This window comes from Miscanthus floridulus, chromosome 11 (genome assembly GCF_019320115.1).
Source record: "Miscanthus floridulus cultivar M001 chromosome 11, ASM1932011v1, whole genome shotgun sequence".
Lineage (NCBI taxonomy): Eukaryota > Viridiplantae > Streptophyta > Magnoliopsida > Poales > Poaceae > Miscanthus > Miscanthus floridulus.
This window is the reverse complement of record NC_089590.1, coordinates 69,858,517-69,883,155: the sequence shown is the minus strand read 5'-3', so window position 1 is coordinate 69,883,155 and position 24,639 is coordinate 69,858,517. Positions and strand designations below refer to the sequence as shown.

The following is a 24,639-nucleotide window of genomic DNA, read 5'->3' as shown; positions in this document are numbered from 1 at the left end:
AAACGAAAATACTACAGTATCAAATACTGATTTCTAACCCCAATAAGACGAGGTTGGGCATTGGCAACGACGTGACGCTATGATAATGCAACTGGTAGCGGCTGTATCTGCCGAGACAAATCGCACGTAAGGTCGGCCCTGTTGGTTTTCATTGGCAAAACTTTTGTTCTGCGTTTTTAGCTTATTTTTTTTACAAACAGATCTAAATAGGTAGGCTAAAAGTGAGTAAAAGAAGAGACTAAAGTTTAGTCTATTTAGATGTGCAAACCGAGCTAAAAGCGTTACTGCGTTAGGGACGTGAAGAACAACTTATTTTACACTTTTAGTCCTTTTATTTTTTGCCATGGAACTCAAGCACCCCAGCAAAAACTAAAGTTTAGCAACAAAATTCAGGGACTAAAACAATAACCGGACGGGACGAAACATAACGCGGCTGGCGCACTGTTCGGTTCCTAAACATGATACTGTGCGCACGAGACTCCGATCCATCGATCACCCCGCCCAGTTGACATGCTTCTTTCCTGTAAACCCTGGTTGGATACAAAGTTTTTTTTTTTTTGAGTTTTAGGTTATCTGCACTCGTCCACCTCTATTTCCATCTCTAAAAAGGAATATTCTATCATATTTATCGAGATTCTCTACTCTATACCCATTTCTTCCGCACCCGTGTTATCTCTATCCCATACTCTATACCCATTATTCCATATTTTATTCCCCTCTCTCTCCCTTTCTCTCTCACCAACTCTCTTTCTCTCTCCGCGCTACAGTATTGCTACAGTGCTTAACGTGGGTCTCCAGCCTGCGCTGTCTGTGGCGTTTTTATGTGCGGCCGGTACGCTACCGCGCGCGTTACAGACACGTGGTGCGGGAGCGCGGTACGCCACCGCTAGCGTACCGGCGGTGTGGACAGCCTTACATAAATACTGTGGTTTTTGGAAAATACTTAGGTCTCATGTAGAAAGGAGGCGTTTGGATAGAACAAAGCTTGGAGTTTTAAAAACGGGAGTATTTACAAAACTACAGTATTTTTGCTGTTCTGGAAACTCCACCAAGACCCTCTTTTTTCTTGACAGAGCTCGGCGCGCGTACTCATTTTCACTACGCGCCTTCCTTTTTTCTTTTTTTGCCGGTGCATTTTTCCTTTGCTCGAGCCCCTCCCACTCCACAGCCCATGTCCCGTGCTGGTTCGGTGGTTTCATAAGATCCGATCAATAGGGGGGGGGGGGGGGCCTACAGCAAGACGATCCGATCAAGGACAGTTTGACTGCTCATCCAATCAGTTTAATGTAGTAGTATAGTACTATAAACATTCATTTAAATAAAAATGAATTCATACGTATGTATAGATACATGCTATTTTTTAGCAGCAAAGACATAAACAACTAGCCTCAAAAGAACGTATTGCTGAGTAGCTAAACACGTCACGTTTTTTTTTGGAACAGAGAAACACTGTGGTTTCTAAATACTATGGTATTATATGTCTATGGTTTTTAAAATTGTGGTTTAGCAATACTACAGTTTTAAAAAACAACAACACCCAAACGGAGCCGTATATGTATGTACAAATACATACCCCACAATTCGATTTCGACGTGCCACTTTCTCTGTTCGTATTTTTATGCGCAAGGAATAATAAACTTGGAGTCGTTCCCTCTTACAGGCTCAGTCGTAGGTCTAGGGTGTCGAGGACGGTCACTCTTTTCTGTGGTGTTTTTCTTATTCCTACTATGTTTATTCTAGGTTACTCTACCACTGTTTTAATGGTTTATAATCTGTGTTACGAGGTTTCTCTCATGTGTCGTATAATTCACTCCTCTTAATAAAAAATGGGTTATATTTTCCGCTCGAGAGAAAAAAAACGAGTCGTGTGCACGTGGTTAGTGGGTCGGCCCTGCTTCATTCTCGGCCTTGTTTAGTTCGCGAAAATTTTTGGAAAATAGTAATGTAGTACTTTCGTTGTTATTTAGCAATTGATGTCAATCATAGTCTAATTAGGCTTAAAAGATTCGTCTCGTGAATTTCGTCTAAACTGTGTAATTAGTTTTATTTTTTATTTATATTTAATGCTTCATGCATGCGTCAAAGATTCGATGTGACGGAGAATCTTAAAATTTTTTGTAAAATGAAGTGCAACTAAACAGCACCCTCGTCCTGCTCATGTCTCCGTAATTCGCAGTATATTATTATATTTTCTTTCGGAATGTCTGCTAGCTGGGTATAGTACATTACTGTACACTACTAGTGCAGTCTAGTGCAATAAGCAACGCATGTGGATTCTTTTCTATTCTTTTCGTAACAGAACGCGAGGGATGACGCCGCGCTGGCGAAGGGCGGCCTGCGCTGCGCATGTGGTACCTGCTGCTGAAAACAATCCGGCATGGAAGATCCGAGCATTGATCAGGCCGTTTCTTGTCCTCAAGGGGTGGAAAGATTGTTGCGTTGCGTTGCGTGCGTGCTCATTCTGTTGGGCTGGCGTGTTCTCAGCTGGAACCTTTTTCTGTTTGTTGTTTTACAGTAAATTATTTCTAGACCCCAGAATTTATTTCTCGATATAGCGGTAAATGATGTACCCCTCGAGGATTGAATGAGGTATTTGCTACTCGCGGTCCATCATACAGCTATCAGGAACAGGAGAAAGTACGTGTACGTATTTTATTGGTAGCTTGTGGAGCACGGACAACTCGCGGTCACGAGCTTACTCATGAGAACACGAGTGGTCAACGAGCGTGATGAAAACTGAAAAGAAAAGAGAGGCATGCATATATCCATGTGTTGTGATGATCATGCTCGCCCAGCCCATTCGCCCTCATCGTCCGCGCAGAGGTGTGTCAGTGTGTCCCTCCTCATCATCCGCGCGCACGCGCAGCTCCATGTCGACCCTGATTGCTGTCGTGGAAAAGATATCGAGTTCACTCATCGTTCATCAATGCCGCTACTGGAGTACTGGGTTCGGCGGGGCTGTAGGAATCGCAGGACAAACCGACGGACCGAGTAGTAGCCGACGGACGGACGGACCCACCCAAGCGATACAAATACAAATGTGAAGTGTCCCGCGCGCGGCGCGCGACAGGTTGCTGGGACTACGACCCGGTTGCCCGTTCGCGTGCTGGGTCAGGGTCACCGGACGCTCGCTCGCTCAACGGGCAACCGCGCGCCACGCGATGATGCCCTCAATCCGGCAGCCGGCACGAGCCGCGGGGGACGGTTTCCTCCCCGCCCCCGACACCGAGGTTCTTGCGAGGGACACTCCGCACTCGGCACGGCCAGGAACCAAGGCCGCCGAGCGCGGCTCCGCTCCGCTGGACTCGCGTCGCACCGCCGTGACGGGCTCGTAAAAAAACATGTATTTCTCTACTGTATGTATGTACTGGTAGCTTTCTTAATCACACGCCTAGACCCCAACATGTGCGCCAAATTAAGACCACGACCCTGCCCCCATGTGCGCTGCTTTACGCATCTATACAATTCCGCAGCACACGGAGATCCAAATTCACTACACCCTGCACGGACCCCCGTTCGTGCACGGTAAAAACCGAATCAATGTCGCTGCGACCATCTACGTACACGCCTGCTCCATAAACGGCCTACGCGCGCGTACAACATGTACCGTACTAGTAGCTGTTGGTGACGCATCGCCGTATCGTGCGTACTACGCCGGTCCGTCCACCGGACTCGCGCGGCGGTTACCTCGACATGCTGGCGTTGCTGGACGTGAAGCTGCTGACGCCGCTGCTGGAGCTGGTACCGGACCCGGACCCTCCCAGCGCCGCGGGGTCCTTGCAGCTCCCCCCCTTCAGGCACTGCGTCTCCCGGCGGTCCGCGAAGGACAGGAACGCCCGGATGCTGCTGCGGCGGGAGTGGGAGATGGCGCCGTCGGGCCCCGTGGCCAACGCGTCCGGCGGCAGGGACGCCACGTGGAGGGAGTACTGCTGGACCAGGATGCAGCCGTGGATGGCCAGCGCCGCCAGGCACGCCACGCCGCAGATGAGGAACAGCGCCGAGAAGCTCTGCACCCGCAGCCGTTCGGCCGGCTCCAGGTCCGCCGTGGACTGCGGCGACGGCCCGTTCGACAGCCACTTGTCGTGGATCCTCTGCAGGTCGCCGTTCTCCGACAGCGCCAGGATCGCCGTCGACAAGTCCACGGCCAGCGGCGAGTCACGCGGGAACGCCTGCCAGAGCCAGACCAGACCAAACAATTATCAGAAAGCACATCTGCAGCAGAACAACAGCTCAATAGCTCATCGAGCTGTACGTATGCATGGCATGAGTGAAGGTGACTCACGAAGCCCCAGCCGCTTTTGGTGAACTCCGCGCCCACGATCGCGACCTTGTCGTGCTGGAGCAGGAAGAGCTCCACGTACGGACGCTCGTCGACGATGGCCACGACGCCTCCTTTGCGAGGGCCGAGGTCTAGCGCCGTCTTGTACTCGTCCGGGGTGCCCAGCGCCTTGAGCCTCGACGGGGAGACGCCCAGCTCGTGCACCAGGTAGCTCTCTGCGAAGGACCCAACCTGGAACCCGATGGGCTCGTCGCTGGTGATCAAGTTGTCGATGCCCGTGATCGGCGACGTCAGCTGCTGCACGGTGAGGATGGAGGTCAGGCTCGCGGTGTAGCTGGACTGGATGATCAGAACTACGAACAGCCAGATGATGATCACGAAGCGGCCGAGCGTGCTCCTGGTGTCCTCTCCTGCAAAAAAAAAAAGTTCAAGATGCAGAAATGACTCCTGAGCATGTTTGCAGAGTTTTGTCTTGATTCTTGTGCAGAAATGTAAAGAGCTGCATTTCACTTACTGTGGGCAAAGAACAGAGTTGAGAAACTGAACCTGCAAAGAGCACATATATAGCATGTTAAGTATGTGATATTCGACAGACAGCCAAAATCTATGCAGAAGAAGCAGAGAAATGTTTTCAACAAGCAAAATTGATCTGCTTATCCTTCCAACCCGCCTTGTAAGATGACAGTAAGTTGATGGCAAACATTAAGGAAATTAATAAGCAAATGTAAATACATGTTAGACAGTAAGGACTCACCAGAAAACAGTAATAACCTGTTTCACTGGAGGACCGCGGAACTCATCATTGATTCTGTGCTCGAGCAACCAAATCACTGTTCCTATGATCAGAAAGAAAATTCCTGTCACAGACCACATTCTGATGGTAAATGGCTGCAGGAAAGCCCATCCATTCGAGCTCTGTGTCTTAACAGCAGTAAGTATGACAAGCCCAGAACCAACGTATGGTTGGGTGAAATCAACAACTTTTGTCCGATTTGTGACAATAGCTACATCCCCAACAACAGCATCAAATTCCTAGAAAAAGAAAAACGACTATTAAAACATGACTCAGTGACACATACTAACTGTAAATGAAGTTTATTTCAGAAATAGAAAATAGAACTTACACTCGTCACAATTCGACTGATAAGTTCTGTGTAGCTTGGATTCTCACGGCCATTGCCAAAAGGTATAAACCTATATGTAACTGGGTATTGCAACAGGTTTATTGCAGCAGCAAACACATCAATACAGAAACCTCCCACCGTTCCAGTTTGATTGTCAACTGATACAAATTGACGGTAACTTACCCTATTGGGAACTCCAATTCTCAGCTCATTTCCATTGTTAGGGAACACCCATCCCCGGGGCCTCGTTACAGTCTCACCTGGCCAGATTGCAGCGTGGAGTTCCTGATTTGCACTGACATTGTATGGTTTCTTGTATAGTGTCTCAGGAGACACAATGGACAGCCCAGAATAGTTGGACCAATAACCAATTGTCCGCAAACCAGACCCTATTATGTTCACAATGTCATATGCAGGCTGGATAAGATTACCATCTGAATCCAACTTTACAGGGCCAGTTGCACCCATGAAATTTACTTTGCGGATTTTTTCTAGTAATAGCATCCCCTCATCAAAGACGCTCAATGCATCCAGATTCAAAGCTCCTCCTGCAACTGCACGCAGTCTGGGGTCTGGAGAGAAGGAAATGTTTCCGCCACTATTGAAAAATGCATCCAACCCATGAGCAAGCATCCAGACAGTGTCATAAGCATAAAGGCCATAGGAATTGAGCAAGCTGCCGCTGCTGCCACTATCCTCCTTCACTAGTTTACTCCATTGTGAAACTAATGTCTTCTTCCTATTGGTGTTTTCTGTGTGCTGACGCAATGTAAGAACACCCTGCATTGTGCTTAGTAATCCATTTTCAAGACGAGGAGCTGAATCGAGGTATGCAGTGAGCCAATCTGTTGCAATCCACACATATCCACCGGATGTCATGCTAAGATTATACGCTAGTGAGAACACGTCAATTCCAGAATCATCATGTGCATGCAGTACAAAAACTCGGGACTCCATCATCGCAGCCTTGACCAACACAGCAGCCATTTCACTCTTTTTTGCTCCTGGCCTAATTGCAGCTTTATACAAGATCTTCAATCTCCTCTTGGCAAGCTCATCATCTAAGGAGGATATGCCATTTCTTCCATAATCGTCATCAATATATACGGCTGTCACCATCTTCCACCCATAGTAATCAATTAAGCTAGCAACGGAAGCCATTTGAATTTGATCACTGTGGACGGTACGCACAAAGAAAGGATACTGAAGTGGTGTCAGAGTTGGATCAGTTGCAGCAAAGGACATCAAAGGTACTTGGAGTTCATTTGCAACATGGGATATGACGTGTGCAACAACTGAAGATTGTGGGCCGATGATTGCGATTGTATCTTTCTCCATGAATTGCAAGGCTAAGCAAGATATAATAAAAGGATAAGGAGTCAGTCAGGCACCATGCGGATTGTATTTTTGTAATAAGACTTAGGCACCTCCAGTCAAAAATAGTTGACGTTTAGGACAAACTATGTCAACTATTGTTAACCGGAACCAGAAGGAGTATGTTTTATTGTCGCAAAGGCAGAGAGGACTAGCTAACAAAAGGGCGAGAGACATGAAAGGGGTACCTTGAACAATGCCGATGAAACCACTGTAGTTGGTATCTTGCATCTGAACAACCAGCTTTGTTCCCCGAAGAACACTTGGATCTTTGTTGATGTCATTGACTGCAGCAGCGATGGCAACCTTGGCAACTCTCCCAATTGTCGAATCGAATGGAAAAAGAGCTCCAATGTTTACAGCACTGGGTCTCACAGAAATATTTTGTCCAAGTGCACAGGACCACAAACAGCAGAAGATGCTCAAAATATGGAGCATGAACTTCATGATTAGTCCTGACTCCAAAGGATAGCTGGGGTATTCTTTAAGAGTCCATCCTCCTGCTCAACATCATATGTTCTGGAAGAACCAAAAGAAAATTTCAAGATGATGCCTGTTTGGCAGATATTTTCGCTATCTAATGACTCGAGCCACTCATCAAGGAAAATTCAGGCATTTACATGATGAACTACAGACACAAATTACAAACTGGAACGAATATCAGGTATAGGGGGGGATATATTCCACATCAACATGAATTCAGGGCTCAAGAACACAAAAATGGACACTCATGGTGGAAAAAAGCTGGGAATTCCATTCCATAAAAAGAAACAAAGAACAACTGGAAGGTAAAGCACCAAAACAAACTTAAAAACAGAGTTCTGATCCTAGAAGCTGTGGAGATTAAGCAACCTCTCACCTGAAGATTTGGCCATGAACTATCGGCATAACAAGCAAAATTAGAACATAAACCTAAGCATGAGCTGAGATGGGTTTGACCACAGAATTCTCTATATATGAGCTCAAGGGGCAAGAAGATCAGGTACGAAGGGGACATGGGACTATTTGGAGAAAACAACAGTGTGAATCCAAAAGCGTGGAGCATGCAGGATTCGCAAATAATTGCCCCCCGGAACCTCTTCCCTTTCTGCGCTTTCTTTTTTGTGAATTGAGGCATGGTTGCTCTTACCGTTGGCTCCGGAGCAGCTTAGTTGGCAGTTGCTTCCTCTCAGACTGCACGAGATAGGTGTGAGGGGCCGGTAGCCCGTGTGAACGAGAATAACCCTGTTGGCTCTGGAAGCTGCACGGTGCAAGCCTCACCGAAATACATGTTTAAATTCGTCTGGCTGTCATCGCACTTCTTGGCTCTTGCGACTGTGATCGCACTGCTTGGCTCTTGCAGCTCAGGCACTGAATATTTTCCTAGATATTGGCTCCAGTTTGTCCTGTAAAGCTTAATATTTGGAGTGCCTAAATATCACACAATGCCAACATGTTCTAAACAGATCAGCAAGACACAGATATTTTACTTCAGAAATTCAGGTCCTCACGTCGAACATGTGACTGGGAGTAACTCAGTCGCAGCTACATTCCACGTAACCTTTAAAAATGCGACTCCATACGTGAGCGTATCTGGGCATGTAGTACTCTCAGTAATACCTGAGGACACATCGAGCTTGTGCTCTTTTGGGTGGACTAGGTACCTTGACAACCCCAGTCCACAAACTTCCCCTGTCAAGGCCAACAGCAGCAACATCATCGGTGCAGCGAGTTGTCACAAACAATAGCCACGGAACACGACGTTGGGCCCGGCCATCACATCTATGAAAGAGAAATCCTCATCAAATTCCTCATTTCTTAGTCATTTGGTCTAATCGATCACTAATTAATTCTACTTAAGGGCCCAATTTTTCCTTTATTTTAATGCGTCTTCACCAAATATGTGTATTTTATGCAATACTTAAGAGACACAGATGACAGAACGTTACCTCAAAAGTCAAAAACACGTGAGCATTATCAGAAAAGCATACGTCCAGAACAACGAATAAATATATCACTATCCACCTGTTGAATTGCTTGAATAAGCTGAAACGATATCTCCTCTATATAATCGGCAACCAGGCTTACATCTTATATTAGTTGTAACAGAAATAATAGTTTCCTCACATAACCCTTTCAGCTCAAAATTGAAGCTACAACACCCAGACATTCATAAAGATAACACAAGGAAACCAAACTCCCAATGAGAACCACACAACAACCCAATGCTACCCAAACAAGCCAACGGCCTAATTCTTGGAGATTCGCTCTGAGTCCTTCTCAGGCCTCCATCCGCAACCTTTTGGAAGGTGTGCTGTCGCTAGCCCCTACCACCTCGATTTTTCCATTGCCTTCTACAATAGTTTCTACGGTGCTATTGTGTTGGCCCCCAAAGGTCCATCCAGGAAAATCTGATCCTAGAAATAAAGAAGTTGGTGTGGTTCTGTAGAATGCAAGGGGGACCTGTTTTATTCGCCGACGTACCTACAATTCAAAAGTGAAAGACTGGTGAATTTTTCTGGAAAATTCCTAGTTATAATTAATAATGGACATGACAACAGATAATATGCAAATTCAGCTCTGGTTTGAACTTCTACAGAGAAGTCAAAGAAAGGAGATGGGTTCTAGCAGACACAAATTTAGACTATCAGACACCATTTAGCAATAGTCCGTATTTATGCATAAACCAGGCAGCCTCATATCTTCTAATGGCAAATGCCAAAATTCTTCACTTCCTTCAGGTTTCAAAAGAAATCTGAGGTCATGATTAAGTTCCTGCAGTTTCTGCTAAAGTACCTGAAATTGCTACCGCGATCAAACCTTCCCTTTCAGCCCAATAGATGGCACAATTAACATACTTCATGGCATACCAGACATCACAAATACATTAACTTCCACAACCGGACAAATTACCCCCCTTGACTATTCCAAAGTGGTTTTGCTGACGTGGCAGTGAGGCCCACATGTTAGGTGGTCTCTCTCTTCTTTCCCTCTCTACACGTGCCACCACCACCTCCCTCATGAACACTTGTGAGCAACCGGAGATGCAACACTGTCACACGCCTCTGCCATGACCTCCCGTGCAGAGCTTGGAAGCTAGGCCGCATCCCACCAGGTGGAGAGAGAGAAGAGGGAGATGGGAGCTCGGCCACATCCTGCCATGGCCGCGTAGATACGAGGAAGAAGCGCACTAGTGAACTGAGGAAGAAGAGCCCACGTCAGATGAGCTGGCCCATGCCGCCTTGGGCTTGTTTGGAAGCTCATGTATCCACCTCAATCCATGTGTGTGGGAGTGGTTTGATGTGGAATTTAGTTTAAAATCCACACCAAACCACTCCCACACACATGGATTGAGGTGGATACATGGGCTTCCAAACAAGGCTTGAGGAGGGAGAGGGAGGTGGAAGTGTTGCACAGAGGGAGAAGGCAGCAGACGTGCAGCATCGCAGGGAGAGAGAGACGAAGGTTGGAGATATGACCCAATATAGATGACATGGCTAAAACGAGGGATAGAGACATGACCCAATATAGATGACATGGCTAAAAAAACCGATGGCATGTATCACATGCCACGTATATGCCATGCCAGCCAAAACCACCTTCGAAACCACGTAATTTGTGTGGTTTTGAGAGATCAGGGATGTATATTGTTTGGTACTCAAGTTCATTTTTTTAAATCTCAGCGACAAGTTCCAGGGGGGAGGATGCAAATGGCATTGATTAAAGTATAAATGCACGAGGTGAAAAGTACTAAGGCAGTGAAGGTGTACCTCATCCCTGAAAACTGTTGCATAGGAACCTGAACTGAAGTCCGTTATTTTCATCTCAGTAGTTTTGGCCCGGACAGTGAGATCCTCCTCAAGTGATGCGACAAATCTAAGAGTACCACGAGAAAATGAGCACACAACAAAGAAAACTGCGTAGCAATCAGGACAGCAAGTTACTTTCCTATTACCTAGAAACTGCAGGAGAGTAATGATGGCGGAGCGTGTCTATTTCCCACAAAGAACTTCCTACACATAAACAAATATAACACATGATACAGAGGAATCAGTTCACAAAAAAATCATAAATGAATGTGTTATTGGCATAAATATGTAAACATGCAAGCATATCAACTTGCAGTTGCATCCATAAGTTATTATGGATGTAACTTCAGGCTGTAATTTAGAACTTGTCATTATCTAACCATGGCTGATAAATCATAATATAGAATAGTCATTTAGTTTGGTCCAAAAATGTCATATCAGACGACATAGAATCAACCAAGGGTCATTTCATTTAAGTTCTCACCAGACAACCTAGATATTTTATAGCATAGGGCATAAACAGTGCTGAAAGCTCTAAAAAAAGCTGGGGGTCCAAGCAAGAGAATTTATAGCAGTCCAATAAAATTCTAAATACTAAAGCTCATACAATACCGATTTTGATAGTAAACATGCTTCCTCTAAAGTTTTTTTACTCAAAAGACAGAAAATTACATCAGCATCATAAAGCAATGAGCCAAAAGAATGAAGCTACATTTCTTCTTTTAAGAAAAGTATAGGTTCTATAATTAATTTTTCAAGGTAGGTTGATGAGGTCAGTATATACCAAAAAAAGGGATGAAGTTTACAGTTCTACTGCTTTCTATTTCAGAGTTATAATTCTTCCTATTTCAATCTCATTATTGTGAAATCCTTAATCTGACCATCAAGTTAAAAAAAAAACATGCTTGGGAATTGACAGTAGTGTAACTTGAGCTCAAAGAAAGATTTTTAGGTGATTGCTTGTCACTCTGGACTGCAAGGAAAACAACCGAAGAAAAAGAAAAGGATGAGATAACATCTGTTTGATATGATGAAATACTTACGCATTGCACCAGACTTTGCAGGGTCTGCCTCATTATTGTTAAAAGGATCAGCACCAATCTTCTTAGATTGACTAGCTTCTCCTGTGGCATTGCTATCACTCTCATCAACCTCCTGAAAGGAATTCCATAGCATAAAAATTAGCTTGTGAAACAACAAAAGGAAGATTGCACGGCTGAATATGCTACCAATGTAGCTCAAAATCTGCCCAGTGGACAGTGGAGTATGCACACTTGGATCAATCGTCCTACACATCCAATACAACTATAAAAAAATGGTGTAGCAAGTAACATACCCAATGGACCAAGAAATTAACTGAGGGATGTCTCCGCAGCAGATTATGAATTAAAGCAATAATAATAAGAGCTCCAGCTGGAGGAACTGAAAGAGCAAGTCTACTCAATCTTTTTGCAAATGCAGCAGCAAGATATGCAGGAAGATAAGAAGATTTCAGGCATGTGTCAAGAAGCTGCAAGAAAACAAGTCAAATGTCAGCAGATAGCCATAACTAAATGGTAACTAAAATAATAATGGTTACAGAAAGATAAAAACAAAATCTATTTCAAGATTCAGGAGCATGTATTATGGATATTTGCTCCTTTTCAATCATAAGTGTTGTCCACAACTAGACCAGCAGTGGACACGAACTCAAAGGTGTTTCCCACGGTTTTCAAGCATCAGGATTAACTAATAAACTACAAGTTTAGCCTACTATAATTCGTAGGTAACTTGCACATGGATAATTCTTTCTGCCAGCTGCTAGAGTCCGCATTAAGATGGCCATGATTGTTCCAACTGAAAAATAGTTCCAGACAAAGATGGCAAACTATCACTGTTATAGAGCCTGAATGAGATGCTCTGGAGCAGCATTTATAAAATACGAAGTTGTGGATGGCTGCAGGCCTTGATATTTTTCCCATAGTGGAACTTTATGATATTTTTCAGCTCACAGAAGTTGATTCATCATAAAAAAAGGGTGATCTATCATACTCGGAGAGGCACCATAATGTGGCAGTCATACTTTTTTTTCACTTACTTGCAAGAACACTGACCGGTGTTTTGCCATGAAAACAGCAGGAGTCAGTAGTGCATAAAGCTTTTCATAGAATTTTGGATACTCCAGACCGTGTTGTGTCATAAGAATGAAAAGGCCACTTAAGGCCATCACACTGATAACACCACCAATATCATATGATCTAGTCAAGAAATCACTGCAGCAGAAAAAAAAAAGAGTTATACATATGAGAAGATTTATGTCAGTGAAATGTTGAACTGATATGCAAATAATACGGAAATCGTACAACCTACCATAAGATGGAAGGGTTTGACATTGAAGGAATGACATTTTGATGAATTGAAGCAAGGACCTGCAAGGCCCCAAAAAAAATCAAGGCAGGAAACCATAGCCAACAATGAAGCACCTAACTACGGCAAAATAAAGTGAGTGCTCGTAATGTAGATTAGTGAAAGCAGACGATAAATATTTTCATCTTCCTAAGTACTTATATTGTTACCATACCACAATGTGCTAGACTACACATAGGATTAGAAAATAATTGCAGCAAGGGCTCATAATTCAGATACAACAGTAACCATATTTATGTCTTTCAGGGCAAGAACAGCTTTACCTCCTTGTACACATCAAGTGGTAGTGGTAACTTGAGAAAAGACAGCCATGCTTTGGTGAACTTCAATTTTAGTTTTTTCTTGATGTAAGTAGAAGTGTCCTAAATAATTCCATCAGTTAACACCCAGAAAATTTGAGCTTAAGCTAAAAAAATGCCAGTTTATTTGTGGTATATATGATGAAGTACCTTGGAAGAGTCCTTTTCTCCTTTAGAAGACAGCCCTTCATCAAAAGTACAAAACCAAAAGGCAAGAGTAAGAACACTAATCACACATTAGCGCATATACATACGTGGGCTCATAAAAGCATAATATTAAAGCCATTTTATAATTTAAATGAGAATAATTTTGTAGGTTCACAGGAATACATGAAATTACTATTGTAAATGAGAGGAAAGCTTATGCTGAAATTTGGCTTATGCTGAAATGTTATGAGAGAAAAATATTGTTCCATGGCTGAAAAGTAGTGCTGAATAAGCTCAAGCGAACAGGGCCAATAAATTACTCACCAACAGTACTCCACATATCAAATGATGATTCCTTTTGAAAATCCATCGAAGGAACATGTGCCAAAAGATTGTATATGTTGTGTACAAAAATACTACTTCTGTTATGTAAGGAGAAGAACATCATAAGACATTAAAACTATACAGCTTTGAAGATGTTCAAAGGCATCAAATATAGCAACAGCTACAGGGTCGCAGGGGTTGTATGGGTTCCAATCTTTCAGCTGAGAAGTAAGACAATGCATGATCATGCTTTAAATAATCCACACCAATGACCATAACCTACGGATTGACTTTCCAGAGCCAAAACTATAACACCACAAGGAACAAACCTTTGCTAAATGGCTAGAGTGCACAAGCGCAGGATGAAATACAAGCAACAAATCCACGATTCCACGCTAATTGTCGAAAACCAAGAAGCTAGTACTGGAACAATAACACCTACACACAAGACTTTCCTACCCACGTTCTTTACAAGGAAGCATGAGTTGCATGCATTTTTTGTGCATAGGTTTGTAATAATCATAAATTTGGCACAGAAATACAATTTTCTATGGTCTCATTGTGAGTCCAAAGTGTGAGCTTCGCTGAAGTTGTTTCTGGAAGCATTAAACTAAAGGTCTACAGCTTAAGATTTAAGACATATAGTATGTAAAAGAAAGTATACCTGTTTTCTGACCCATCATTTCCATTTTGCATGGCATCTTTTCCAGAGCCTGAATAGAACAACAATACAGTTACAAATTAGTAGAGATGTCAAACTATGCAAGTGTTTTGATGGTCAAACAAAGAAAGAACAAAAAACAAAGACTGAAGACTACCAGTGGTTTTACTGCCCAGACTGTTGGCAATCTTGTCTAAGCTAGTGTAAGTAAAGTAACTGCAGAAGCAATGGTAGGGTGAAAATAAGTACACATTGAGAAAAATGCCAGTAATACAATTGAAAAATTGAGCACGTCCTACCAAACATCAGTGTATTTGAAGTACTTTGATCCAAGCAACTCTAACAACGTATCAATGGGATCAGCAGCATGAACCTGTAGAAAGAATGGGAACAGATAAGAGCAAACCCTAGAGTAATAAACAGGAGATACATAGTCGCTAATATTGAGTTGGCAGCACGGTTACTTGAGTAGAAACAAACAGAGATTTATATCAATTAAGAAACAAGCTCAACTCTGACACAACGCAAACCTCCCCAGCAATAAGGGGAAACTATACATTTCTAAGGCAAAAATCGAACATCTGTAATGCTGTAATTGAAGAGAAACTCACGACAGCGTAGAGAAACTTGTGGTAAATTGCCGATTGGAACTTCCCGTCCTTCCCCAGCTTCACGAAATCCATGAGAGCATCCAGCGCTACATCCTATACAGCACAAAAGGTACGCGACTAAGAGTAAAGCCAAATTGTTTGTTCAACTATTTACTCGACACACCCAGAGAAGATGCTAGTAATGCTATCGAAGTTCACCCTGATTGCGTCATCGCTGTGTGGAGACACGCTGAGCTCCACCAGCGCAGCAACGAGCTCGTCGAACCGCTGCCGCAGCCAGGCTCCAAACACGAGCTCGGGGTCGCTGCCAGCATCCCCCGCGGTGGCTGCCGCAGAGGCGGAAGGTATGGATGGGATGAGTGGTACGAAGAAGGACTGGAGCGAGATGAGCGCCTCGAGAGCGACGTCGAACGGCGCGGTGGGGGAGAGGAGCGCGAGGAGGGCGGGGGCGTGGTTGAGGTGGGCGCGCGACGAAAGGAGCTCGGTTCCCAGCTTCTTCACCTCATCTAGGGTTAGGGTCCCGCCTCTGGAACGCCGCTTCTTAGAGGCAGACACGGTCGCCGTTGGCGACAACGATGTCGCCATGGCGGGAGGGGTGGGAAGCGGCGGCGGCGGCGAGGCAGGGGGAGGAGGTGAGTTCTGGGGTTTATGGACGTAGGTGCGGGCCTGTGTAGAAAAAGCTAAGCTACGCGCGCGTCCAGTATGAATGAAGTGGCCCAATGGAGGCCCGTCTAGCGATAGCTCACACACGGCCAGACTACACAGAATTTGGAACGCGGCACAGCTCCCTGTACTTTCCGTACTCCGTAGACGACGAGTCCTCTTTTTTTAAGTGCGGTAGACGACTCCTCTGCCCTCTGGAGTGCGTGTGTAAGTGACTAGTGAGCGTCTATATATCCATAAAAAGAAGCATGCTCGATGAAACAAGCAGTAATCGACCATGCATCCATGGTGATAGTTACCGGATAGTGTGAATGAAGTTTACTGATTTTATCCAATCGAAAATGGAACTGTGGTGTTTAGCTGTTCGTGCGTCTTTGGTGAGATCTTATCGTCTAGAGGTTCAAAGAAAGCATGCAAATGAAAAACGTTGAGTTCCTTTAAAGAAATATATTGAATCGCCATAATTGATGCTGTTGTGGCTATATCCCCGGATCAGCCTTAACAGCTCTGCTCATTCAAAGAGTAATTCCATCTGCACCTATGCAACCGAGTGATCCATCCAAATCCTAAACTGATGCTGTGATGCAATTTAATGTTTGGCTTACCATGCTTAGCTGCACATCCAGGTAAAACATCTAAGAAGCAAAAGAGACAGAGCTTGAATCTTCTTTGTTCCAATGAGATGCATAGCAATAGCGAAGTTTTAGCAACAGCAAAAGCGTCAAGAAAGTGCAGCTATTTGCTTGTCTTACAGATGAAACTTATCACTTAATCACTTATCAGTCAAGTCAGCGATTAACATTGGAACCTATGTTAAGCAGTCATGAGTCATATTGAGGTACAAACGAAATTAGCCTGCCGAAGCTGGCATCAGAAAAAACTATACACTAAATAAAAAAGGTTAGGGGGCCTACCTTTTGACTAATTCTAAATCAAAATACACGGAACCTTTTTTATGTATCAGTGATCTCGCATCCTTTTCTTGACTCTCAGCATGCTTTATCGCCTTAACGTTGCGACCATGAAAGACTGCAAAATGAATACTAATTAAGATGAAGACACAGCAACAACAGCATGCCGGAAACCAGCTTAACCTCATACCGTTTGAACTGAGTGTAGGATATCGTACCTGCAATTTTGTGGCACCCGCCAAGCAGATATCTGCAATCTTTTCAAATTTGGGGGCAAGGACAAATAACTCCTCCAATCCTCCATCATAATCCTAAGATCATGAATCTTGCTTCGCAACCCAATGCAACAGTTAGCATGCATAGTGCAGACTTCGTTCAGATCTCTGCTTGGTTCACAGAACCCTCCAAAGTACTTTGTACTCAGAAACTTAATTGTCAATCCAATGTCTGCAATGTAAGGATCATGCTTTATAGCATTGAATACATCCTGATCATGATAGCCAGGATACCTCAATCTTGACGAATACCAGAAACTGTAAAACTCTATGCTTCTTTCATTTGATTTCACATAGCTGAAGCCTCCATTAGCAATATTTCTCAAGTCAGTTGCATTCCTGACATAGTGATCGCATGCAATCTGAAAGTCTACATCAGGATAGAAATGTGGGAACGGATTGCGAAACCACATAATGTCTGCATCCTGGTTTTCAATGAAAACGAAAGAAAGATAAATAAGACTACCAAATTACTTTCATTTCACATATTCAATAATGCATGGGGTCATATTTCACAGACAAACGACACCTGAATCTTTCTCATTTGCAAAATGGGAATAACTAGTCATCAAATTAAGTTACTGTATTGCAGAATTTACCGAGAATATGAAGTTGTAACCTTTTTCAAGAACCAGCCGCAAGAAATCTAGCCTTCTCCACATCATTTCAAGATATCCTAAAGTCAGGAACCTCTTCTCTTCAGAGAAATCCACACCCTCGGTTCCCAGAGCAAAGCAGTAGGGATGGATTTTGACACATTGCTCGTATGCTTTCCAATCAAATGCTACAATTACAAGGTGTTTCAACAGCAAATTTGTTCTGACACCAGAACGGAAACTGTCGATGAAAAGGTCTATCACTGACCCAGGAGAAGCCCATGCAGCATTAAGTGTAGTCAAGATAACTGTATTGTCTCGCATTGAAGCCTTCTTTAGGACTCGCTCAAGTTTGAGATCTTCACTGTCCTATAAAGATCATTATATATTAACTGGAAACCAATAAATAAATGAGCAAAGTGACTTATCCACTGGCTATAAAAATCAGCAATGCAAAACTAAAACAAAACAGATCTTCTGAGAGAGATAAGTAGCAAGACTTCAGCATGATCACTACTTATACTTAGTAAGTTCTCATAAGCCTAGTTCACCATTTCATTTGCCATTACAATCAGCATTTTCCATGTGAACAACCAACATCAGTTTGTGATTAGCTGGAAGCCAAGCACAGCTACTACATATAAGCTTCGCAACATGCTGTTGCTTGTTTGGCCTATCCAGGTTGGGAAAACATCATCAATCCAATTTTTTTTTAAGAAGGCAACAATCCGTACTTTAAAAAGAGTGAATGACAAAATGACCAGCAGCAAACATTAATAACTTAGAGTCATTTAGCAAGATTCAAATAAAGTATCTAGAATTAAAAATTTGTTCCAAGACACAGTAATTTTATTCCAGATGGATATACAGTCGAACTGACACCGAAAATACAGTAGAATGAGATGAGTATTGTATCGGTCTTCCATTTTTCGATCTATGGCATCAAAAGGGGTTAGTTTAGATGGAGGAAGCATGTTTCGTTAAAAAATCAACGTGCTCATGTACACTTTTAATGTACTAGCCGATCTAAAACCACGGCCAACAGATTTGAGTCGCCGCTCTCTCCTCTCTTGCAGAGAACTGGTTTCAGTTGCTTCATCCCAAGGTAAGCCTTCCGTTTCCCAGACATTAAGTGAACAAACATATGGCACAACCGCACAACCACGAACTTCAATTGTCCAATAACTCAGAATGTCAATGTCACTATGCTTAAGAACTCTCAATCATACAGAACAGTGAAACACCAAATCATCAGCATTAATAGAAGGTAGAAGCAAGCGGGTTCACCAGATCGTCGCCTACGGCGCCCTCCTCCTGGGATGCGGCGAACGAGGGCAGCGAGTCCCACCCCCAGGAAGCCCCCGGCGAGCGCCAGACGGCGGCGCGGTATAGCACCGCGAAGGGCAGCGCGACGAGGGTGGCAAGGAAGAGAGCGGCACCGGATCTTCGGAGCGCGTGCCTCGGGAGGCCACGCGAGCGCGCCGCGGAAGGGGGCGCGCCCATCAGGGCTTTGCGCGCTGGCCTGGCCATGTCGGGCCGGGAGAGAACGGAAGTACTAGTACTACTGCAGTTCAGTGGCGGCCCCAGCGCTCTCGAGCCGTAGCGCCGGCGGTTGCGGTTTGCGGAAGTGGAGATTGTGAGAACCGTCGGAAATATGTGGTAGTGCAAGCAACATCGCACGTGACAGGCCGGGAGCAACATGAAACACATGCCATGCCGGTGAGGAGGAACACGGAATATGGAGCCGCATGCTCTGATCTCTTCTCCCAAGCCCCAACTGCAGTCTGGGATTACACGAACAGTGTAACAGAGTGTCAGGATGCCTTTTCCTGGGCTCGTCGGCTTCAGCTGAGTCTGGGGGAAGCGTGAAGAGACTCAAGATAAAGAGTACCAAGGTGTTTAGGTTGGAATGGGTCGCCAAGTGAGCCTAGTTAGGAGTAGGTGCGAGTTTCCTATATGAGCTTTGATCTCTTCTCGTGGAGAGACATGAATATTGTAAACAAACAACTCTACACTTAACCTGAGATTTATCTGCTGTTCTTCTCGCCCCGTTCCCCCTTGCTGCTAACAAATTGGTATCCAGAGCCTATCCTTCCTTGGCCAAATCAGTCGATCCATCCACCTAGATCGGAGGTTGTAATTTCAGCCTCGATTTCCATCCTGGAACCCCACGAAATCATCCACGACCACTTCACCAGGTTTAGGAAACACATCGGGGCCATGGATTCCAATACCAAGCTTCCTCTCGATGAGCTCAAATCTGTGAAGATCTCCCTCGAGTCGTCTCTCGGCGGCCGAACCGGAGAGGTGGAGGCATCGCTGGGCAAGCGGATCGGGGCCGTGGAGCATTCCATCACGGACCGATTCAATCGCTTGGAGGAGGCCGCCAAGGTGCTCGACGAGTGGAAGCCCAAGGTGGATGCGTCGGTGGCGGAGCTGCGCACGGAGTTGGGCGAGGTCCACAAGTCCGACGCTGTGGTGGAGCAGATGCGCGAAGAGATGACCGCGCTCCGCAAGACCGTGAGTCGTGTGCTGCTCGACTCGGATCTGTCAGCATCCACTGGGGTCCTCAAGCCTCATCCCGTGGTGGCCGCGGCGACATCATCTGCCGGGCACCCAGCCATTGGCCCGTTTGTTGGGCACGGCGCGGCACATCACCACCGGGGGTCCGAGCCCATGGCTCAACCCTCGGTCAAGGGTAAGCTCATCGAGACCCTTCCCCAGCCCACCCATCAGTATGTTCTTCACAAGTCGCTTTCTAGCTCGACGCTGGATTTGGGGGATCGGGAGTTCCATAGTGCTGGGGGCGCACCGCATGAGCATCACGCGCATTGGGGGCCGCAGTACTCTAGTAGTAAATTACCTAAGATGGATTTTCTAGTTTTTGATGGGGAGGATCCGAAGCTGTGGCTTAGTCGTTGTGATGATTATTTTGACATGTATATGGTTGAGCCCAGTCAATGGATTCATGTGGCCTCCATGCGGATGACTGGAGCCGCGTCTCGCTGGCTGCAGTCCTTAGATCTCAAGGTGAAGAAGATGAGTTGGGAGGAGTTCTGTCAGTTGGTCCTTGATCGTTTTGGTCGGGATCAATATGAGTTGTTGAATCGATAGTTATTTCACATTCGTCGATCCGGGGTTGTTCAGGAATATGCTGGCCGATTCACTGGCTTAGTTGATCAGCTCCTAGCTTATGGCAAAACTACAGATCCTTTGTTTTATGCATTACGTTTCGTGGATGGGTTGCGTGATGACATACGTTCTGCTGTTCATATGCAACGACCTTCTACCGTGGATGCTGCTTGTGTTCTTGCCCTGTTGCAGGAGGAACTGGTGGATCCGAGTCGATGGAAATCACCATCCAGGGCCGTGCCCATGCTGCAGCAGGCGCCGGTTCCTGATCGCGATGGGCATGTCCCTACTGGTGGCGCGGTCGGGGAGGAGCGGCGTCCTCGGGGCGTCGAGGACAAGCTGAATACTCTTCGCTCCTATCGACGCGCCCGTGGCCTCTGCATTCGTTGCGGCGAAAAATGGTCTCGCAACCATAAGTGCCCTGAAGCTCTTCAGTTACACGCACTGCAAGAATTCTGGGACATGTGCAACAGTGAAGAATTAGAGTGCTGTGAGGAGGTCACCACTGAGGATGATTGTACTCAGGTTTTTGCTATTCAGGTATTGACCACAGTCGCTGCACCAACACATGTTCGGTCTATTCATTTTGAAGGCACCGTCCAGGGCATTCCTATTCAGATTCTGGTGGATTCAGGCAGCTCTTGCTCATTTGTTAGCACCACTCTGGCCAGTAAGTTGACAGGTGCTACATCGCTGGCCAATCCGCCAAAGGTTCACATTGCTGATGGCAGTATAGTTGAGTGCTCGTAATCTTTCAGTGCTCTGTCTTGGGAAGTTGATCATTGCAAGTTCACTTCAGCTTTCTTGGCTCTTCCAATGCCCTCTTACGGCATGATCATTGGTATGGACTGGCTGGCTACCCATAGTCTGATGCAAATTGACTGGCAGCACAAGTGGGTTTTGATTCCCTATGGTCAGTCTATAGTGCGTTTGCAGGGTAAGCTCAGGGAGTTGCCGGAGGGCTCAGTTATTCATGTTACTGCACTTTCTTCTAATGAACGTACTCAGCAGGATTCTGTTCCTCCGGCTATCTCAGAATTGTTGAAGGAGTTTGAGTCAGTGTTTGCTCCTCTAGCTGGTTATCTGCCTGCTCAGCCATTTGATCATGCTATACCTCTCATTCTGGGAGCATCTCCTGTGCAAGTTCGTCCCTATCGTTATCCACCCTCGGTCAAGGACGAAATAGAGAGGCAAGTCACTGAAATGCTCGATGCTAGTATTATTCAGCCTAGCAAGAGTCCCTTTTCCTCATATGTTCTCCTGGTCAAAAAGAAGGACGGGACATTCCGGTTCTGTGTTGATTTCCACCACCTCAATGCGATCACAGCAAAGGCTAAGTATTCGGTTCCAGTAATTGAGGAGTTGCTGGATGAACTCACCCATGCATCCTGGTTCACCTGTTTGGATCTCACTGCTAGTTATCATCAAATTCGGCTACAAGTGGGTGACGAACCGAAGACGACTTTTCAAACTCATTCGGGACAGTATGAATTTCGTGTGATGGCGTTCGGATTGACTGGTGCCCCGGCTACTTTTCAGAAAGCCATGAACACATACACAACTCTAGCGCCATTGTTGCGTCGAGGAGTACTGGTCTTCTTCGACAACATCCTTATTTATAGTAGGTCTCTTGAAGAACATCTGGTACATCTCTGGCAAGTGTTAGAGCTATTGCGCTGTGACCAGTGGCAGGTTAAGCTGTCTAAGTGTGTGTTTGCTCAGCGTCAGTTGAAGTATCTTGGGCATGTGATTTCTGAGCAAGGCGTGGCCACGGATCCTGATAAGGTGCAGGCAGTTCTACACTGGCCAGTGCCATCATCTGTAAAGGAACTCCGCAGCTTCTTGGGGCTGGCAGGATATTACCGGCGCTTTGTTAAGCATTTTGGTGTGATCACTTGTCCACTGACGGAGTTGCTCAAGAAAGGGGCTCTGTTCGTCTGGTCCACTGTACATGATGCTGCTTTTCATGCTCTCAAACAAGCCTTGACTTCTGCTCCGGTGCTGGCCTTGCTGGATTTTTCCAAGCCGTTCTTTATGGAGACAGATGCGAGTGGGACGGGAATTGGCATTGTGCTTACTCAGGATGGCCACCCACTTGCTTTTCTTAGCAAGTCTCTTTCCCTCCATTCCCAGGGTCTCTTGACATATGAAAAGGAATATCTTGCCATTTTGATGGCATTGGATCATTGGCGAAGTTACCTGCAACATGTTGAGTTCCGCATTATCACTGATCAGAAAAGTCTAGTTCAGCTATCTGAGCAACGTTTACATACCCCTTGGCAATAGAAGGTGTTCACCAAGCTCATTGGACTGCAATACCAAATTATGTATAGGAAAGGGGATGACAACAAGGCTGCTGATGCTCTGTTCCGTATGCCAGCTGTGAACTGTTCAACACTTTCTGTGGCTCAGCCTCAATGGTTATAAGATGTGGCTGCTTCTTATGAGTCTGATTCTCACGCCCAGCAAATCATTGCTAAGTTGGTTGTTGATCCTTCAGCGGTGCCCTGTTTTACCTATCGGGATGGTCTGTTGCGTTATGATCAGCGGGTTTGGATTGGTCATCAGCCTGATCTGCAGCATCGCATCATCGCTGCTATGCATGACAGCGCCATTGGAGGTCATTCTGGCATTCCTGTTACTTACAGGCACATTAAGCAGTTGTTCACTTGGACAGGTCTCAAGTCAGCTGTGTAGAAGTTTGTCCGTTCTTGTTTGACATGCCAGCAAGCCAAGCCGGATCGCTCCCGTTTGCCAGGGCTTCTACAACCATTACCTATTCCTGATCGCGCCTGGCAGGTCATTTCTATGGATTTTATCGAAGGTCTTCCAGTATCAGGGGGCCTCAATTGCATCTTGGTGGTAGTGGATATATTTTCCAATTACGCCAATTTCATTGGTTTGAATCATCCCTTCACAACAGCAACAGTGGCTAAGCTGTTTCTGTCTCAAGTTTATAAGCTGCATGGACTGCCCAATGCAATTGTGTCTGACCGCGATCGCATTTTTACCAGTCACTTCTGGAAAGAGCTCTTCAAGTTGGCAGGTGTGGATCTTTGTATGAGCTCGGCATACCATCCGTAGTCGGATGGCCAAACAGAGCGCGTCAAATAGTGCTTAGAAGCCTTCCTTCGGTGTTATGTTCATGCTTGTCCCCGGCAATGGAGCTCTTGGCTTGATGTGGCCGAATTCTGGTATAACACTTCTCCGCATTCTGCTCTGGGGCGATCGCCTTTTGAAGTGCTCTATGGATTTGCTCCCCAGCAGTTTGGCCTGCATGCTGCCAATGACTCGCCAATTTCAGATTTGTCTGAGTGGCTCCATGATCGTGAACTCATGACGGATCTGATCAAGCAACACCTCCACAGTGCTAAGCAAAGGATGAAAAGACACGCGGATGAGAACCGTTCAGAGCGCGAGTTTCAGCCGGAAGATTGGGTGTTCTTGAAACTGCAGTTGTATGTGCAGTCTTCTTTGGCTGATCGTTCTAACCAGAAGCTGGCGTTCAAGTATTTTGGGCCCTTCCGCATCATTGAGCGCATCGGGTCAGTCGCTTACAAGTTGGAGCTTCCGGCCTCCTCTTCCATTCACCCTGTTTTTCATGTCTCATAGCTAAAGAAGGCCGTGGGTGCTCACCATATTGTCGAGAAGCTGCTGCCACCATCATCTATTCGCTGGAGTATTCCAGAGAAGATTCTTCAGCGTCGAACAATCATCAAGGGATCAACACCTGTGCACCAAGGTTTGGTTAAGTGGTATCAGTTGCCTTCTTCTTTGTCTACCTGGGAAGATTTGGACTATCTTCGTCAGCAATTTCCTCGCGCCGCTGTCTTGGGGCATCCAGGCACGCAAGAGGGAGGGGATGTCAGGATTCCTTTTCCTGGGCCGGCGCCGGTTAAGCATCTGAGCTCATCGGCTTCAGCTGAGGCAGGAGGAAGCATGAAGAGGCCCAAGATAAAGAGTACCAAGGTGTTTGGGCCGGAATGGGCCGCCAAGTGAGCCCAGTTAGGAGTAGGTGTGAGTTTCCTATATGAGCTCTGATCTTTGCC

General features: G+C 45.5%; 3 protein-coding genes across 3 annotated transcripts; 1 reads left to right on the top strand and 2 right to left on the bottom strand.

Annotated features, from left to right (window-relative positions):
* Nucleotides 1-2,538: 2,538 nt before the first annotated feature.
* LOC136492150 (glutamate receptor 3.1-like) lies at nucleotides 2,539-15,713 on the bottom strand. The gene is made up of 22 exons (XM_066488266.1): nucleotides 15,212-15,713; nucleotides 15,014-15,106; nucleotides 14,702-14,775; nucleotides 14,560-14,618; nucleotides 14,406-14,454; nucleotides 13,742-13,839; nucleotides 13,421-13,455; nucleotides 13,235-13,333; nucleotides 12,915-12,973; nucleotides 12,643-12,817; nucleotides 11,902-12,075; nucleotides 11,609-11,720; nucleotides 10,712-10,769; nucleotides 10,527-10,632; nucleotides 9,043-9,240; nucleotides 7,637-7,655; nucleotides 6,966-7,277; nucleotides 5,404-6,752; nucleotides 5,034-5,311; nucleotides 4,794-4,825; nucleotides 4,283-4,689; nucleotides 2,539-4,169 (listed from the first exon to the last, which is right to left on the bottom strand). Exons 1-22 carry the CDS (start codon nucleotides 15,596-15,598, stop codon nucleotides 3,684-3,686), a joined length of 4,659 nt encoding a protein of 1,552 aa, XP_066344363.1. The 5' UTR covers nucleotides 15,599-15,713; the 3' UTR covers nucleotides 2,539-3,683.
* Nucleotides 15,714-16,014: 301 nt separating this feature from the next.
* LOC136491150 (uncharacterized protein At4g15970-like) lies at nucleotides 16,015-19,395 on the bottom strand. The gene is given in 6 exon segments (XM_066487379.1): nucleotides 16,015-16,705; nucleotides 16,806-17,287; nucleotides 17,462-17,827; nucleotides 18,746-19,087; nucleotides 19,089-19,110; nucleotides 19,112-19,395. Coding segments are annotated over 6 exon segments (1,296 nt in total). The 5' UTR covers nucleotides 19,174-19,395; the 3' UTR covers nucleotides 16,015-16,683.
* Nucleotides 19,396-19,678: 283 nt separating this feature from the next.
* LOC136492149 (uncharacterized) lies at nucleotides 19,679-24,202 on the top strand. Its single transcript, XM_066488265.1, has 7 exons — nucleotides 19,679-20,488; nucleotides 20,606-21,130; nucleotides 21,527-21,940; nucleotides 22,313-22,869; nucleotides 23,003-23,117; nucleotides 23,159-23,267; nucleotides 23,832-24,202. Exons 1-7 carry the CDS (start codon nucleotides 19,679-19,681, stop codon nucleotides 24,200-24,202), a joined length of 2,901 nt encoding a protein of 966 aa, XP_066344362.1.
* The last annotated feature ends 437 nt before the right edge of the window (nucleotides 24,203-24,639 follow it).

Bases quoted from the DNA above. Each gene is read 5' to 3' on its own strand.
- LOC136492150 (XM_066488266.1), bottom strand. From the start codon at position 15,598: ATGGCGACATCGTTGTCGCCAACGGCGACCGTGTCTGCCTCTAAGAAG. The intron at 13,456-13,741 runs GTGAGTAATTTA...CTTTTGATGAAG, and splicing joins TGATATGTGGAGTACTGTTG to GGCTGTCTTCTAAAGGAGAA. The intron at 9,241-10,526 runs GTACACCTTCAC...TTTGAATTGTAG, and splicing joins CAACAGTTTTCAGGGATGAG to GTACGTCGGCGAATAAAACA.
- LOC136492149 (XM_066488265.1), top strand. From the start codon at position 19,679: ATGGATTCCAATACCAAGCTTCCTCTCGATGAGCTCAAATCTGTGAAG. The intron at 21,131-21,526 runs GTATTGACCACA...GTGCGTTTGCAG, and splicing joins CTCAGGTTTTTGCTATTCAG to GGTAAGCTCAGGGAGTTGCC. The intron at 23,268-23,831 runs GTCTCAAGTCAG...CGCCTTTTGAAG, and splicing joins GCAGTTGTTCACTTGGACAG to TGCTCTATGGATTTGCTCCC.